The 17,459-nt window shown below is 53.3% G+C and overlaps 1 protein-coding gene across 1 annotated transcript; it reads left to right on the forward strand.

The window, feature by feature from the left end:
• The first annotated feature begins 624 nt into the window (after window positions 1-624).
• On the forward strand, window positions 625-17,073 carry smim19 (small integral membrane protein 19). The gene is made up of 3 exons (XM_072447059.1): window positions 625-914; window positions 5,750-5,874; window positions 16,973-17,073. Exons 1-3 carry the CDS (start codon window positions 778-780, stop codon window positions 17,032-17,034), a joined length of 324 nt encoding a protein of 107 aa, XP_072303160.1. The 5' UTR covers window positions 625-777; the 3' UTR covers window positions 17,035-17,073.
• The last annotated feature ends 386 nt before the right edge of the window (window positions 17,074-17,459 follow it).

Consider the following 17,459-nt stretch of genomic DNA (forward strand, 5'->3'; position numbering starts at 1 on the left):
ATTAAGATGTGTTTAATTGCACTTACTGTGAGCAGCTGACTCTCCACAAACCTGACTCGTACTCCTGCTTGTTTCCCTGGAAATGCGCGTCATTCCTCCAAATGTGAAAACGTGCATCACCAGAGGAATTATGAATGAGATCAGAGGTAAACATCTGGAATCCCCCCATTGGCAAACGGCACATGCTAACAGGCTAATATGCTAACATGCAAGTCATCTGATGTGTGACATTTAAAACACTAGATAAATACTAGTGTCAGGTCCAGAGGTCATTCAAAGTCAAGTTTAGGTCAAAGGTCAAGTTCAGGTAAAGGGTCGTACAATGACTTTAAAAACAAACTACCAGCCTTATGTAAAATAAAATATAATCCAGTCAGAATATATATATATATATATATATATATATATATATATATATATATATATATATATATTAGTATATATTTAGTAGCAGAAGTTCACTCGTAGCTCCTTTTTAAAGACACTCTAGATGTTTTTATATTTATATTAGTCTTTTTTGGCTCAAACTGACTTGCAGTGACGCCCAGTGTCCAGCAGAGGGCAGCACTCTCTGAACGCTTTATGCAGCGCCAACAGCAAACCGGAAGTGGCCGTGTTTACTCCCCTGAAGCTAGCGGAAGAAGCTAACGCGCCGCCTCAGCTGAACTCTGCTTTTCCCCCGTTCACCCCGTCACACATCCCGGTCCGCTCCGTCCCGCTCCGTCCCGCCGGCTCCCCGCACACACACGCGCGCGCTCCGCCCCGGTCCTCGGTCTGATGGGCGGTCACGCGCTGCTGGGGAACGAGCCGCAGGAGCCTCTGGATTATTCTGTGCACGAAGCTTGGAACGAGGCGACCAACGTGTATCTGCTGGTCATCCTGGTCAGCTTCGGACTGCTGCTGTACGCCAAGAAGTGAGTGTTCACCGCATGACGTCACAGTGTTTACGTCCGAGTTGTGGAGAGACTAAGAGCGTCCTCCAGGGGGCGTGTCACATGTGAGAGCGTCCTCCAGGGGGCGTGTCACATGTGAGAGCGTCCTCCAGGGGGCGTGTCACATGTGAGAGCGTCCTCCAGGGGGCGTGTCACACGTGAGCGTCCTCCAGGGGGCGTGTCACATGAGAGCGTCCTCCAGGGGGCGTGTCAAATGTGAGAGCGTCCTCCAGGGGGCGTGTCACATGGGAGCGTCCTCCAGGGGGTGTGTCACATGAGAGCGTCCTCCAGGGGGCGTGTCACTCGTGAGCGTCCTCCAGGGGGCGTGTCACATGAGAGCGTCCTCCAGGGGGCGTGTCAAATGTGAGAGCGTCCTCCAGGGGGCGTGTCACACGTGAGCGTCCTCCAGGGGGCGTGTCACATGTGAGAGCGTCCTCCAGGGGGCGTGTCACACGTGAGCGTCCTCCAGGGGGCGTGTCACACGTGAGCGTCCTCCAGGGGGCGTGTCTCATGAGAGCGTCCTCCAGGGGGCGTGTCACATGTGAGAGCGTCCTCCAGGGGGCGTGTCACATGTGAGAGCGTCCTCCAGGGGGCGTGTCACACGTGAGCGTCCTCCAGGGGGCGTGTCACACGTGAGCGTCCTCCAGGGGGCGTGTCACATGAGAGAGTGTCCTCCAGGGGGCGTGTCTCATGAGAGCGTCCTCCAGGAGGCGTGTCTCATGAGAGCGTCCTCCAGGGGGCGTGTCACATGAGAGAGTGTCCTCCAGGAGGCGTGTCACATGGGAGAGTGTCCTCCAGGAGGCGTGTCTCATGAGAGCGTCCTCCAGGGGGCGTGTCACATGTGAGAGCATCCTCCAGGGGGCGTGTCACATGAGAGTGTCCTCCAGGAGGCGTGTCTCATGAGAGCGTCCTCCAGGGGGCGTGTCACATGTGAGAGCATCCTCCAGGGGGCGTGTCACATGAGAGCGTCCTCCAGGGGGCGTGTCACATGGGAGCGTCCTCCAGGGGGCGTGTCACATGGGAGCGTCCTCCAGGGGGCGTGTCACATTGGAGCGTCCTCCAGAGGGCGTGTCACATGTGAGCGTCCTCCAGGGGGCGTGTCACATGAGAGCGTCCTCCAGGGGGCGTGTCACATGGGAGCGTCCTCCAGGGGGCGTGTCACATGAGAGCGTCCTCCAGGGGGCGTGTTACTCGTGAGCGTCCTACAGGGGGCGTGTCACATGAGAGCGTCCTCCAGGGGGCGTGTCTCATGAGAGAGTGTCCTCCAGGGGGCGTGTCACATGTGAGAGCATCCTCCAGGGGGCGTGTCACATGAGAGCGTCCTCCAGGGGGCGTGTCACATGGGAGCGTCCTCCAGGGGGCGTGTCACATGGGAGCGTCCTCCAGGGGGCGTGTCACATTGGAGCGTCCTCCAGAGGGCGTGTCACATGTGAGCGTCCTCCAGGGGGCGTGTCACATGAGAGCGTCCTCCAGGGGGCGTGTCACATGGGAGCGTCCTCCAGGGGGCGTGTCACATGAGAGCGTCCTCCAGGGGGCGTGTTACTCGTGAGCGTCCTCCAGGGGGCGTGTCACATGAGAGCGTCCTCCAGGGGGCGTGTCACATGAGAGCGTCCTCCAGGGGGCGTGTCACATGAGAGCGTCCTCCAGGGGGCGTGTCACTCGTGAGCGTCCTCCAGGGGGCGTGTCACATGAGAGCGTCCTCCAGGGGGCGTGTCACATGAGAGAGTGTCCTCCAGGAGGCGTGTCACATGGGAGAGTGTCCTCCAGGAGGCGTGTCTCATGAGAGCGTCCTCCAGGGGGCGTGTCACATGTGAGAGTGTCCTCCAGGAGGCGTGTCACATGGGAGAGTGTCCTCCAGGAGGCGTGTCTCATGAGAGCGTCCTCCAGGGGGCGTGTCACATGTGAGAGCATCCTCCAGGGGGCGTGTCACATGAGAGAGTGTCCTCCAGGAGGCGTGTCTCATGAGAGCGTCCTCCAGGGGGCGTGTCACATGTGAGAGCATCCTCCAGGGGGCGTGTCACATGAGAGCGTCCTCCAGGGGGCGTGTCACATGGGAGCGTCCTCCAGGGGGCGTGTCACATGGGAGCGTCCTCCAGGGGGCGTGTCACATGGGAGCGTCCTCCAGGGGGCGTGTCACATGGGAGCGTCCTCCAGGGGGCGTGTCACATGAGAGCGTCCTCCAGGGGGCGTGTTACTCGTGAGCGTCCTCCAGGGGGCGTGTCACATGAGAGTGTCCTCCAGGGGGCGTGTCTCATGAGAGAGTGTCCTCCAGGGGGCGTGTCACATTTGAGAGCGTCCTCCAGGGGGCGTGTCACATGAGAGCGTCCTCCAGGGGGCGTGTCACATGAGAGCGTCCTCTAGGGGGCGTGTCTCATGGGAGCGTCCTCCAGGGGGCGTGTCACATGTGAGAGTGTCCTCCAGGGGGCGTGTCACACGTGAGCGTCCTCCAGGGTGCGTGTCACACGTGAGCGTCCTCCAGGGGGCGTGTCACACGTGAGCGTCCTCCAGGGGGCGTGTCACATGTGAGAGCGTCCTCCAGGGGGCGTGTCTCATGGGAGCGTCCTCCAGGGGGCGTGTCACATGAGAGCGTCCTCCAGGGGGCGTGTCACATGTGAGAGCGTCCTCCAGGGGGCGTGTCTCATGGGAGCGTCCTCCAGGGGGCGTGTCACATGAGAGCGTCCTCAAGGGGGCGTGTCTCATGAGAGAGTGTCCTCCAGGGGGCGTGTCTCATGAGAGCGTCCTCCAGGGGGCGTGTCTCATGAGAGCGTCCTCCAGGGGGCGTGTCACATGAGAGCGTCCTCCAGGAGGCGTGTCACATGAGAGCGTCCTCCAGGGGGCGTGTCACATGAGAGCGTCCTCCAGGGGGCGTGTCACATGTGAGAGCGTCCTCCAGGGGGCGTGTCACACGTGAGCGTCCTCCAGGGGGCGTGTCACATGAGAGAGTGTCCTCCAGGGGGCGTGTCTCATGAGAGCGTCCTCCAGGGGGCGTGTCACACGTGAGCGTCCTCCAGGAGGCGTGTCACATGAGAGCGTCCTCCAGGGGGCGTGTCACATGTGAGAGCGTCCTCCAGGGGGCGTGTCACATGTGAGAGCGTCCTCCAGGGGGCGTGTCACATGGGAGCGTCCTCCAGGGGGTGTGTCACATGGGATCGTCCTCCAGGGGGCGTGTCACATGAGAGCGTCCTCTAGGGGGCGTGTCTCATGAGAGCGTCCTCCAGGGGGCGTGTCACATGAGAGCGTCCTCCAGGGGGCGTGTCACATGTGAGAGCGTCCTCCAGGGGGCGTCACACGTGAGCGTCCTCCAGGGGGCGTGTCACATGAGAGCGTCCTCCAGGGGGCGTGTCACATGGGAGCGTCCTCCAGGGGGCGTGTCACATGGGAGCGTCCTCCAGGGGGCGTGTCACATGGGAGCGTCCTCCAGGGGGCGTGTCACATGAGAGCGTCCTCCAGGGGGCGTGTCTCATGAGAGCGTCCTCCAGGGGGCGTGTCACATGAGAGCGTCCTCCAGGGGGCGTGTCACATGAGAGCGTCCTCTAGGGGGCGTGTCTCATGAGAGCGTCCTCCAGGGGGCGTGTCTCATGAGAGCGTCCTCCAGGGGGCGTGTCACATGAGAGCGTCCTCCAGGGGGCGTGTCTCATGAGAGCGTCCTCCAGGGGGCGTGTCTCATGAGAGCGTCCTCCAGGGGGCGTGTCACATGTGAGAGCGTCCTCCAGGGGGCGTGTCTCATGGGAGCGTTCTCCAGGGGGCGTGTCACATGAGAGCGTCCTCTAGGGGGCGTGTCTCATGAGAGCGTCCTCCAGGGGGCGTGTCACATGAGAGCGTCCTCCAGGGGGCGTGTCACATGAGAGCGTCCTCCAGGGGGCGTGTCACATGAGAGCGTCCTCTAGGGGGCGTGTCTCATGAGAGCGTCCTCAAGGGGGCGTGTCTCATGAGAGCGTCCTCCAGGGGGCGTGTCTCATGAGAGCGTCCTCCAGGGGGCGTGTCACATGTGAGAGCGTCCTCCAGGGGGCGTGTCACATGAGAGCGTCCTCCAGGGGGCGTGTCACATGAGAGCGTCCTCCAGGGGGCGTGTCTCATGAGAGCGTCCTCCAGGGGGCGTGTCTCATGAGAGCGTCCTCCAGGGGGCGTGTCACATGTGAGAGCGTCCTCCAGGGGGCGTGTCACATGTGAGAGCGTCCTCCAGGGGGCGTGTCTCATGGGAGCGTTCTCCAGGGGGCGTGTCACATGAGAGCGTCCTCTAGGGGGCGTGTCTCATGAGAGCGTCCTCCAGGGGGCGTGTCACATGTGAGCATCCTCTAGGGGGCGTGTCTCATGAGAGCGTCCTCCAGGGGGCGTGTCTCATGAGAGCGTCCTCCAGGGGGCGTGTCTCATGAGAGCGTCCTCCAGGGGGCGTGTCACATGAGAGCGTCCTCTAGGGGGCGTGTCACATGAGAGCGTCCTCCAGGGGGCGTGTCACATGTGAGAGCGTCCTCCAGGGGGCGTGTCACATGAGAGCGTCCTCCAGGGGGCGTGTCACATGAGAGCGTCCTCTAGGGGGCGTGTCTCATGAGAGCGTCCTCCAGGGGGCGTGTCTCATGAGAGCGTCCTCCAGGGGGCGTGTCACATGTGAGAGCGTCCTCCAGGGGGCGTGTCACATGAGAGCGTCCTCTAGGGGGCGTGTCTCATGAGAGCGTCCTCCAGGGGGCGTGTCTCATGAGAGCGTCCTCCAGGGGGCGTGTCACATGAGAGCGTCCTTCAAAGTACATCATCGTTTAGAGAAGACAAAGTGCCCTAACGACATGTTTAATGGTCTTAACTCTGTGACGCTGTCGTCATAGAAACAAGAGGAAGATCATGAGGATCTTCACGTTGCCTCCGAACGCCGGCTCCAGCTCTGAACCAAACTTCTACGACTCTCTCCAGAAAGTGAGGCTCCGGCAGCAGCTGGAGATGTACTCTCTGGGTGAGGACCACGCCCGCTTTAGACCCGCTTTAGTCCCGCTTTAGTCCCGCTTTAGTCCCGCCTTAGTCCCGCCTTAGTCCCGCCTTAGACCCATTTTAGACCCGCTTTAGACCCGCTTTAGTCCCGCTTTAGTCCCGCTTTAGTCCCGCTTTAGTCCCGCCTTAGTCCCGCCTTAGACCCGCCTTAGACCCGCCTTAGTCCCGCCTTAGTCCTGCTTTAGACCCGCTTTAGTCCCGCCTTAGTCCCGCCTTAGTCCCGCCTTAGTCCCGCTTTAGACCCGCTTTAGTCCCGCTTTAGACCCGCTTTAGTCCCGCTTTAGACCCGCTTTAGTCCCGCTTTAGTCCCGCTTTAGACCCGCTTTAGACCCGCTTTAGACCTGCTTTAGACCCGCTTTAGTCCTGCTTTAGACCCGCTTTAGTCCTGCTTTAGTCCCGCTTTAGTCCCGCTTTAGACCCGCTTTAGACCTGCTTTAGACCCGCTTTAGTCCTGCTTTAGACCTGCTTTAGACCTGTTTTAGACCTGCTTTAGTCCCGCTTTAGTCCCGCTTTAGACCCGCTTTAGACCTGCTTTAGTCCCGCTTTAGACCTGCTTTAGACCCGCTTTAGTCCTGCTTTAGACCCGCTTTAGTCCTGCTTTAGTCCCGCTTTAGTCCCGCTTTAGACCCGCTTTAGACCTGCTTTAGACCCGCTTTAGACCTGTTTTAGACCTGCTTTAGTCCTGCTTTAGTCCCGCTTTAGACCCGCTTTAGACCTGCTTTAGACCCGCTTTAGTCCCGCTTTAGTCCCGCTTTAGTCCCGCTTTAGTCCCGCCTTAGTCCCGCCTTAGTCCCGCCTTAGTCCCGCCTTAGACCCGCTTTAGACCCGCTTTAGTCCCGCTTTAGTCCCGCTTTAGACCCGCTTTAGTCCTGCTTTAGTCCCGCTTTAGTCCCGCTTTAGTCCCGCTTTAGTCCCGCCTTAGTCCCGCCTTAGTCCCGCCTTAGTCCCGCCTTAGACCCGCTTTAGACCCGCTTTAGTCCCGCTTTAGTCCCGCTTTAGTCCCGCTTTAGTCCCGCTTTAGTCCCGCCTTAGTCCCGCCTTAGACCCGCTTTAGTCCCGCCTTAGTCCCGCCTTAGTCCCGCTTTAGACCCGCTTTAGTCCCGCTTTAGACCCGCTTTAGTCCCGCTTTAGACCCGCTTTAGTCCCGCTTTAGACCCGCTTTAGTCCCGCTTTAGTCCCGCTTTAGACCCGCTTTAGACCCGCTTTAGTCCCGCTTTAGACCCGCTTTAGACCTCCTTTAGTCCCGCTTTAGTCCTGCTTTAGTCCTGCTTTAGTCCTGCTTTAGTCCTGCTTTAGTCCTGCTTTAGTCCTGCTTTAGACCTGCTTTATTCCTGCTTTAGTCCTGCTTTCGACCTGCTTTAGTCCTGCTTTAGTCCTGCTTTAGACCTGCTTTATTCCTGCTTTAGTCCTGCTTTAGACCTGCTTTAGTCCTGCTTTAGTCCTGCTTTCGACCTGCTTTAGTCCTGCTTTAGTCCTGCTTTAGTCCTGCTTTAGTCCTGCTTTAGACCTGCTTTATTCCTGCTTTAGTCCTGCTTTCGACCTGCTTTAGTCCTGCTTTAGTCCTGCTTTAGTCCTGCTTTAGTCCTGCTTTAGACCTGCTTTATTCCTGCTTTAGTCCTGCTTTAGTCCTGCTTTAGTCCTGCTTTAGTCCTGCTTTAGACCTGCTTTAGTCCTGCTTTAGACCTGCTTTAGTCCCGCTTTAGTCCCGCTTTAGACCCGCTTTAGACCCGCTTTAGACCCGCTTTAGACCCGCTTTAGACCTCCTTTAGTCCTGCTTTAGTCCTGCTTTAGTCCTGCTTTAGTCCCGCTTTAGTCCCGCTTTAGTCCCGCTTTAGTCCCGCTTTAGACCCGCTTTAGTCCTGCTTTAGTCCTGCTTTAGTCCCGCTTTAGTCCCGCTTTAGACCTGCTTTAGACCCGCTTTAGACCCGCTTTAGACCCGCTTTAGTCCCGCTTTAGACCTGCTTTAGACCTGCTTTAGTCCCGCTTTAGACCCGCTTTAGACCCGCTTTAGACCCGCTTTAGATCCGCTTTAGATCCTCTTTAGACCCGCTTTAGATCCGCTTTAGACCCGCTTTAGATCCTCTTTAGACCCGCTTTAGATCCTCTTTAGACCCGCTTTAGACCCGCTTTAGATCCGCTTTAGACCCGCTTTAGATCCTCTTTAGACCCGCTTTAGATCCTCTTTAGACCCGCTTTAGATCCTCTTTAGATCCTCTTTAGACCTGATTTAGATCCTCTTTAGACCTGCTTTAGATCCTCTTTAGACCCGCTTTAGATCCTCTTTAGATCCTCTTTAGATCCTCTTTAGATCCTCTTTAGACCCGCTTTAGATCCTCTTTAGACCCGCTTTAGATCCTCTTTAGACCTGCTTTAGATCCTCTTTAGACCCGCTTTAGATCCTCTTTAGATCCTCTTTAGACCCGCTTTAGATCCTCTTTAGACCCGCTTTAGATCCTCTTTAGACCCGCTTTAGATCCTCTTTAGATCCTCTTTAGACCTGATTTAGATCCTCTTTAGACCTGCTTTAGATCCTCTTTAGACCCGCTTTAGATCCTCTTTAGATCCTCTTTTTATCCTCTTTAGATCCTCTTTAGACCCGCTTTAGATCCTCTTTAGACCCGCTTTAGATCCTCTTTAGACCTGCTTTAGATCCTCTTTAGACCCGCTTTAGATCCTCTTTAGATCCTCTTTAGACCCGCTTTAGATCCTCTTTAGACCTGCTTTAGACCCGCTTTAGATCCTCTTTAGACCTGCTTTAGATCCTCTTTAGATCCTCTTTAGACCCTCTTTAGACCTGCTTTAGACCCGCTTTAGATCCTCTTTAGACCCGCTTTAGATCCTCTTTAGACCTGCTTTAGATCCTCTTTAGATATGCTTTAGATCCTCTTTAGACCTGCTTTAGATCCTCTTTAGATCCGCTTTAGATCCTCTTTAGATCCTCTTTAGACCCGCTTTAGATCCTCTTTAGACCTGCTTTAGATCCTCTTTAGACCCACTTTAGATCCTCTTTAGATCCTCTTTAGACCCGCTTTAGATCCTCTTTAGACCTGCTTTAGACCCGCTTTAGATCCTCTTTAGACCTGCTTTAGATCCTCTTTAGATCCTCTTTAGACCCGCTTTAGATCCTCTTTAGACCTTCTTTAGTTCCTCTTTAGACCTGCTTTAGATCCTCTTTAGACCTTCTTTAGATCCTCTTTAGATCCTCTTTAGACCCGCTTTAGATCCTCTTTAGATCCTCTTTAGACCTGCTTTAGATCCGCTTTAGATCCTCTTTAGATCCTCTTTAGACCCGCTTTAGATCCTCTTTAGACCCGCTTTAGATCCTCTTTAGACCTGCTTTAGATCCTCTTTAGACCTGCTTTAGATCCTCTTTAGATCCGCTTTAGATCCTCTTTAGATCCTCTTTAGACCCGCTTTAGATCCTCTTTAGACCTGCTATAGATCCTCTTTAGATCCTCTTTAGACCCGCTTTAGATCCTCTTTAGACCCGCTTTAGATCCTCTTTAGGTCCTCTTTAGACCCGCTTTAGATCCTCTTTAGACCTGCTTTAGACCCGCTTTAGATCCTCTTTAGACCCGCTTTAGATCCTAATTAGACCCGCTTTAGATCCTCTTTAGACCTTCTTTAGATCCTCTTTAGACCTGCTTTAGATCCTCTTTAGACCTTCTTTAGACCTGCTTTAGATCCTCTTTAGATCCTCTTTAGACCCGCTTTAGATCCTCTTTAGACCTGCTTTAGATCCTCTTTAGATCCTCTTTAGACCCGCTTTAGATCCTCTTTAGATCCTCTTTAGACCCGCTTTAGATCCTCTTTAGATCCTCTTTAGACCCGCTTTAGATCCGCTTTAGACCCGCTTTAGATCCTCTTTAGACCCGCTTTAGATCCTCTTTAGACCCGCTTTAGATCCTCTTTAGACCCGCTTTAGATCCGCTTTAGACCCGCTTTAGATCCTCTTTAGACCCGCTTTAGATCCTCTTTAGACCCGCTTTAGATCCTCTTTAGATCCTCTTTAGACCTGATTTAGATCCTCTTTAGACCTGCTTTAGATCCTCTTTAGACCCGCTTTAGATCCTCTTTAGATCCTCTTTAGATCCTCTTTAGATCCTCTTTAGACCCGCTTTAGATCCTCTTTAGACCCGCTTTAGATCCTCTTTAGACCTGCTTTAGATCCTCTTTAGACCCGCTTTAGATCCTCTTTAGATCCTCTTTAGACCCGCTTTAGATCCTCTTTAGATCCTCTTTAGACCCGCTTTAGATCCTCTTTAGACCTGCTTTAGACCCGCTTTAGATCCTCTTTAGACCCTCTTTAGACCTGCTTTAGACCCGCTTTAGATCCTCTTTAGACCCGCTTTAGATCCTCTTTAGACCTGCTTTAGATCCTCTTTAGATATGCTTTAGATCCTCTTTAGACCTGCTTTAGATCCTCTTTAGATCCGCTTTAGATCCTCTTTAGATCCTCTTTAGACCCGCTTTAGATCCTCTTTAGACCTGCTATAGATCCTCTTTAGATCCTCTTTAGACCCGCTTTAGATCCTCTTTAGATCCTCTTTAGACCCGCTTTAGATCCTCTTTAGACCTGCTTTAGACCAGCTTTAGATCCTCTTTAGACCTGCTTTAGATCCTCTTTAGATCCTCTTTAGACCCGCTTTAGATCCTCTTTAGACCTTCTTTAGATCCTCTTTAGACCTGCTTTAGATCCTCTTTAGACCTTCTTTAGATCCTCTTTAGATCCTCTTTAGACCCGCTTTAGATCCTCTTTAGATCCTCTTTAGACCTGCTTTAGATCCGCTTTAGATCCTCTTTAGATCCTCTTTAGACCCGCTTTAGATCCTCTTTAGACCTGCTTTAGATCCTCTTTAGACCTGCTTTAGATCCTCTTTAGACCTGCTTTAGATCCTCTTTAGATCCGCTTTAGATCCTCTTTAGATCCTCTTTAGACCCGCTTTAGATCCTCTTTAGACCTGCTATAGATCCTCTTTAGATCCTCTTTAGACCCGCTTTAGATCCTCTTTAGGTCCTCTTTAGACCCGCTTTAGATCCTCTTTAGACCTGCTTTAGATCCTCTTTAGACCTGCTTTAGATCCTCTTTAGATCCTCTTTAGACCCGCTTTAGATCCTAATTAGACCCGCTTTAGATCCTCTTTAGACCTTCTTTAGATCCTCTTTAGACCTTCTTTAGACCTGCTTTAGATCCTCTTTAGATCCTCTTTAGACCCGCTTTAGATCCTCTTTAGACCTGCTTTAGATCCTCTTTAGATCCTCTTTAGACCCGCTTTAGACCCGCTTTAGTCCCGCTTTAGTCCCGCTTTAGACCCGCTTTAGACCCGCTTTAGACCCGCTTTAGTCCCGCTTTAGTCCCGCTTTAGACCCGCTTTAGACCCGCTTTAGTCCCGCTTTAGACACGCTTTAGACCCGCTTTAGACCCGCTTTAGTCCCGCTTTAGACCCGCTTTAGACCCGCTTTAGACCCGCTTTAGTCTCGCTTTAGACCCGCTTTAGACCCGCTTTAGACCCGCTTTAGTCCCGCTTTAGACCCGCTTTAGACCCGCTTTAGACCCGCTTTAGTCTCGCTTTAGACCCGCTTTAGACCCGCTTTAGACCCGCTTTAGTCCCGCTTTAGACCCGCTTTAGTCCCGCTTTAGTCCCGCTTTAGACCCGCTTTAGTCCCGCTTTAGTCCCGCTTTAGTCCCGCTTTAGACTTGCTTTAGTCCCGCTTTAGTCCCGCTTTAGACCCGCTTTAGTCCTGCTTTAGTCCTGCTTTAGTCCCGCTTTAGACCCGCTTTAGACCCGCTTTAGTCCTGCTTTAGTCCTGCTTTAGTCCCGCTTTAGACCCGCTTTAGACCCGCTTTAGACCCGCTTTAGTCCCGCTTTAGACCCGCTTTAGACCCGCTTTAGACCCGCTTTAGTCCCGCTTTAGACCCGCTTTAGACCCGCTTTAGACCCGCTTTAGTCCCGCTTTAGACCCGCTTTAGTCCCGCTTTAGACCCGCTTTAGACCCGCTTTAGACCCGCTTTAGTCCCGCTTTAGACCCGCTTTAGTCCCGCTTTAGTCCCGCTTTAGACCCGCTTTAGACCCGCTTTAGACCCGCTTTAGTCCCGCTTTAGACCCGCTTTAGACCCGCTTTAGACCCGCTTTAGTCCCGCTTTAGACCCGCTTTAGTCCCGCTTTAGTCCCGCTTTAGACCCGCTTTAGTCCCGCTTTAGTCCCGCTTTAGTCCCGCTTTAGACTTGCTTTAGTCCCGCTTTAGTCCCGCTTTAGACCCGCTTTAGACCCGCTTTAGACCTGCTTTAGACCCGCTTTAGACCCGCTTTAGACCCGCTTTAGACCCGCTTTAGTCCCGCTTTAGACCCGCTTTAGTCCCGCTTTAGTCCCGCTTTAGACCCGCTTTAGTCCCGCTTTAGTCCCGCTTTAGTCCCGCTTTAGACTTGCTTTAGTCCCGCTTTAGTCCCGCTTTAGACCCGCTTTAGACCCGCTTTAGTCCCGCTTTAGTCCCGCTTTAGTCCCGCTTTAGACCCGCTTTAGACCCGCTTTAGACCCGCTTTAGTCCCGCTTTAGTCCCGCTTTAGACCCGCTTTAGACCCGCTTTAGACCCGCTTTAGTCCTGCTTTAGTCCTGCTTTAGTCCCGCTTCAGACCCGCTTTAGTCCTGCTTTAGTCCTGCTTTAGTCCTGCTTTAGTCCTGCTTTAGACCCGCTTTAGACCCGCTTTAGACCCGCTTTAGACCCGCTTTAGTCCTGCTTTAGATCCTCTTTAGATCCTCTTTAGACCCGCTTTAGACCCGCTTTAGTCCCGCTTTAGACCCGCTTTAGACCCGCTTTAGACCCGCTTTAGTCCCGCTTTAGACCCGCTTTAGTCCCGCTTTAGACCCGCTTTAGACCCGCTTTAGACCCGCTTTAGTCCCGCTTTAGACCCGCTTTAGTCCCGCTTTAGTCCCGCTTTAGACCCGCTTTAGTCCCGCTTTAGACCCGCTTTAGACCCGCTTTAGTCCCGCTTTAGACCCGCTTTAGACCCGCTTTAGACCCGCTTTAGACCCGCTTTAGACCCGCTTTAGTCCCGCTTTAGACCCGCTTTAGACCCGCTTTAGTCCCGCTTTAGTCCCGCTTTAGACTTGCTTTAGTCCCGCTTTAGTCCCGCTTTAGACCCGCTTTAGACCTGCTTTAGACCTGCTTTAGTCCTGCTTTAGTCCTGCTTTAGTCCCGCTTTAGACCCGCTTTAGACCCGCTTTAGACCCGCTTTAGTCCTGCTTTAGTCCTGCTTTAGTCCCGCTTTAGACCCGCTTTAGACCCGCTTCAGACCCGCTTTAGTCCTGCTTTAGTCCCGCTTTAGACCCGCTTTAGTCCCGCTTTAGACCCGCTTTAGACCCGCTTTAGTCCTGCTTTAGTCCTGCTTTAGTCCCGCTTTAGACCCGCTTTAGACCCGCTTTAGTCCTGCTTTAGTCCCGCTTTAGATCCTCTTTAGACCTGCTTTAGATCCTCTTTAGACCTGCTTTAGATCCTCTTTAGATCCTCTTTAGACCCGCTTTAGATCCTAATTAGACCCGCTTTAGATCCTCTTTAGACCTTCTTTAGATCCTCTTTAGACCTTCTTTAGATCCTCTTTAGATCCTCTTTAGACCCGCTTTAGACCCGCTTTAGTCCCGCTTTAGATCCTCTTTAGATCCTCTTTAGACCCGCTTTAGATCCTCTTTAGACCTGCTTTAGATCCTCTTTAGATCCTCTTTAGACCCGCTTTAGACCCGCTTTAGTCCCGCTTTAGTCCCGCTTTAGACCCGCTTTAGACCCGCTTTAGACCCGCTTTAGTCCCGCTTTAGTCCCGCTTTAGACCCGCTTTAGACCCGCTTTAGTCCCGCTTTAGACACGCTTTAGACCCGCTTTAGACCCGCTTTAGTCCCGCTTTAGACCCGCTTTAGACCCGCTTTAGACCCGCTTTAGTCTCGCTTTAGACCCGCTTTAGACCCGCTTTAGACCCGCTTTAGTCCCGCTTTAGACCCGCTTTAGACCCGCTTTAGACCCGCTTTAGTCTCGCTTTAGACCCGCTTTAGACCCGCTTTAGACCCGCTTTAGTCCCGCTTTAGACCCGCTTTAGTCCCGCTTTAGTCCCGCTTTAGACCCGCTTTAGTCCCGCTTTAGTCCCGCTTTAGTCCCGCTTTAGACTTGCTTTAGTCCCGCTTTAGTCCCGCTTTAGACCCGCTTTAGTCCCGCTTTAGTCCTGCTTTAGTCCCGCTTTAGACCCGCTTTAGACCCGCTTTAGTCCTGCTTTAGTCCTGCTTTAGTCCCGCTTTAGACCCGCTTTAGACCCGCTTTAGACCCGCTTTAGTCCCGCTTTAGACCCGCTTTATACCCGCTTTAGACCCGCTTTAGTCCCGCTTTAGACCCGCTTTAGACCCGCTTTAGACCCGCTTTAGTCCCGCTTTAGACCCGCTTTAGTCCCGCTTTAGACCCGCTTTAGACCCGCTTTAGACCCGCTTTAGTCCCGCTTTAGACCCGCTTTAGTCCCGCTTTAGTCCCGCTTTAGACCCGCTTTAGACCCGCTTTAGACCCGCTTTAGACCCGCTTTAGTCCCGCTTTAGACCCGCTTTAGACCCGCTTTAGACCCGCTTTAGTCCCGCTTTAGACCCGCTTTAGTCCCGCTTTAGTCCCGCTTTAGACCCGCTTTAGTCCCGCTTTAGTCCCGCTTTAGTCCCGCTTTAGACTTGCTTTAGTCCCGCTTTAGTCCCGCTTTAGACCCGCTTTAGACCCGCTTTAGACCCGCTTTAGACCCGCTTTAGACCCGCTTTAGTCCCGCTTTAGACCCGCTTTAGTCCCGCTTTAGTCCCGCTTTAGACCCGCTTTAGTCCCGCTTTAGTCCCGCTTTAGTCCCGCTTTAGACTTGCTTTAGTCCCGCTTTAGTCCCGCTTTAGACCCGCTTTAGACCCGCTTTAGTCCCGCTTTAGACCCGCTTTAGTCCCGCTTTAGACCCGCTTTAGACCCGCTTTAGACCCGCTTTAGTCCTGCTTTAGTCCCGCTTTAGACCCGCTTTAGACCCGCTTTAGACCCGCTTTAGTCCTGCTTTAGTCCTGCTTTAGTCCCGCTTCAGACCCGCTTTAGTCCCGCTTTAGTCCTGCTTTAGTCCTGCTTTAGTCCTGCTTTAGACCCGCTTTAGACCCGCTTTAGACCCGCTTTAGACCCGCTTTAGTCCTGCTTTAGATCCTCTTTAGATCCTCTTTAGACCCGCTTTAGACCCGCTTTAGTCCCGCTTTAGACCCGCTTTAGACCCGCTTTAGACCCGCTTTAGTCCCGCTTTAGACCCGCTTTAGTCCCGCTTTAGACCCGCTTTAGACCCGCTTTAGACCCGCTTTAGTCCCGCTTTAGACCCGCTTTAGTCCCGCTTTAGTCCCGCTTTAGACTTGCTTTAGTCCCGCTTTAGTCCCGCTTTAGACCCGCTTTAGACCTGCTTTAGTCCTGCTTTAGTCCTGCTTTAGTCCCGCTTTAGACCCGCTTTAGACCCGCTTTAGACCCGCTTTAGTCCTGCTTTAGTCCTGCTTTAGTCCCGCTTTAGACCCGCTTTAGACCCGCTTCAGACCCGCTTTAGTCCTGCTTTAGTCCCGCTTTAGACCCGCTTTAGTCCCGCTTTAGACCCGCTTTAGACCCGCTTTAGTCCTGCTTTAGTCCTGCTTTAGTCCCGCTTTAGACCCGCTTTAGACCCGCTTTAGTCCTGCTTTAGTCCCGCTTTAGACCCGCTTTAGACCCGCTTTAGACCCGCTTTAGACAAACTGTAACACTGAGAGTTCATTTGCTCAATCTTAAAGGTGCCATATCATGCTTTTTTTCACGTTTCGTAGTCTATCCTAAGTGTTTTCGCCCCCACCCTTGTGAAGAGCCATCTGGCTCCCCCGCCCACCCCGTGACGTAGTCTCAGAGTGCGTTTGCCCCGCCCACCCGTGACGTAGTCTCAGAGTGCGTTTGCCCCGCCCACCCGTGACGTAGTCTCAGAGTGCGTTTGCCCCGCCCACCCGTGACGTAGTCTCAGAGTGCGTTTGCCCCGCCCACCCCGTGACGTAGTCTCAGAGTGCGTTTGCCCCGCCCACCCCGTGACGTAGTCTCAGAGTGCGTTTGCCCCGCCCACCCGTGACGTAGTCTCAGAGTGCGTTTGCCCCGCCCACCCGTGACGTAGTCTCAGAGTGCGTTTGCCCCGCCCACCCCGTGACGTAGTCTCAGAGTGCGTTTGCCCCGCCCACCCGTGACGTAGTCTCAGAGTGCGTTTGCCCCGCCCACCCCGTGACGTAGTCTCAGAGTGCGTTTGCCCCGCCCACCCCGTGACGTAGTCTCAGAGTGCGTTTGCCCCGCCCACCCGTGACGTAGTCTCAGAGTGCGTTTGCCCCGCCCACCCGTGACGTAGTCTCAGAGTGCGTTTGCCCCGCCCACCCCGTGACGTAGTCTCAGAGTGCGTTTGCCCCGCCCACCCGTGACGTAGTCTGAGTGCGTTTGCCCCGCCCACCCGTGACGTAGCCCCACAGCTGTCTGCTCCGCGCTGCGCCGCTCCTGCTGCGCGAGTCAGTGAGAAACGATAGAACTTCAGATCAACACTACTTTGAGCCTAAATAAATTTGGTGTTTATTCTACAGCGTGCGCAGAATAGATATCATAAGACGTCTTATGTCCATCGCGCTCTTATTTCCTGGTTTTTCGGTATCGGATAGAACTTCTCTCCGTTTATTGTCCCGGTTGCTGCATCAACTGCCACATAAACCTTCACCATTGTGATAATAGTAAAGAGTGCGAAATCATTAATGACGTTTTGGGCCTCTTTGAACCGTGTTTCCTCGTAAATCGAAGCAGAAAAACTCCGGAATGGGCTTGTAGGGAGACAGCAGCGCGGAGCCGGGGGGAAGGGGGCGGGAGGGGGGGGTGAGGGGGGGATGGTGACGCGGTCTTGCCCCACCGCCCGTCAGTTTGGAGATTGGAGGAAAGGAGATAGTCTGTACTAAAGCTAAACACTGCGGGAATCAATCAAAAAAACACTCTGGACATTTCTGAAGCACCATTTTGCATGTTATGGGACCTTTAACTTTGGTTTTGTTTTTCAGCGCGGAAATATGAGCATCAGCAGAACAACCAAACGGACAGTGTTCAGCTCTCAATGGAATAAAACGGACTCTTCGATTTCATTGTTTTTCTCTTGTAGATTTAAGTTCTTATAAAAAAAAAGTGCAATGTTTAGTTTGTGCTGAAAATTAAGTTTAGTCGTTATTTTATGTTTCACTTTTTTCAGATTGTGTCAATAATAAAATGTGAAAATAAAGAATTCATGTTTCTTCAGTCGATCAAGTTCTTTATAATTTAGATCCTCTTTAGACCCGCTTTAGACCTGCTTTAGACCCGCTTTAGACCCTCTTTAGACCCGCTTTAGATCCGCTTTAGATCCTCTTTAGACCTGCTTTAGACCTGCTTTAGACCCGCTTTAGATCCTCTTTAGACCCGCTTTAGATCCGCTTTAGATCCTCTTTAGACCTGCTTTAGACCCGCTTTACACCCGCTTTAGACCTGCTTTAGATCCTCTTTAGATCCTCTTTA

Source organism: Eucyclogobius newberryi, unplaced genomic scaffold (assembly GCF_026437365.1).
Source record: "Eucyclogobius newberryi isolate DKJ021-1_F unplaced genomic scaffold, fEucNew1.0.hap1 SCAF_152, whole genome shotgun sequence".
Taxonomy (NCBI): Eukaryota; Metazoa; Chordata; class Actinopteri; order Gobiiformes; family Gobiidae; genus Eucyclogobius; species Eucyclogobius newberryi.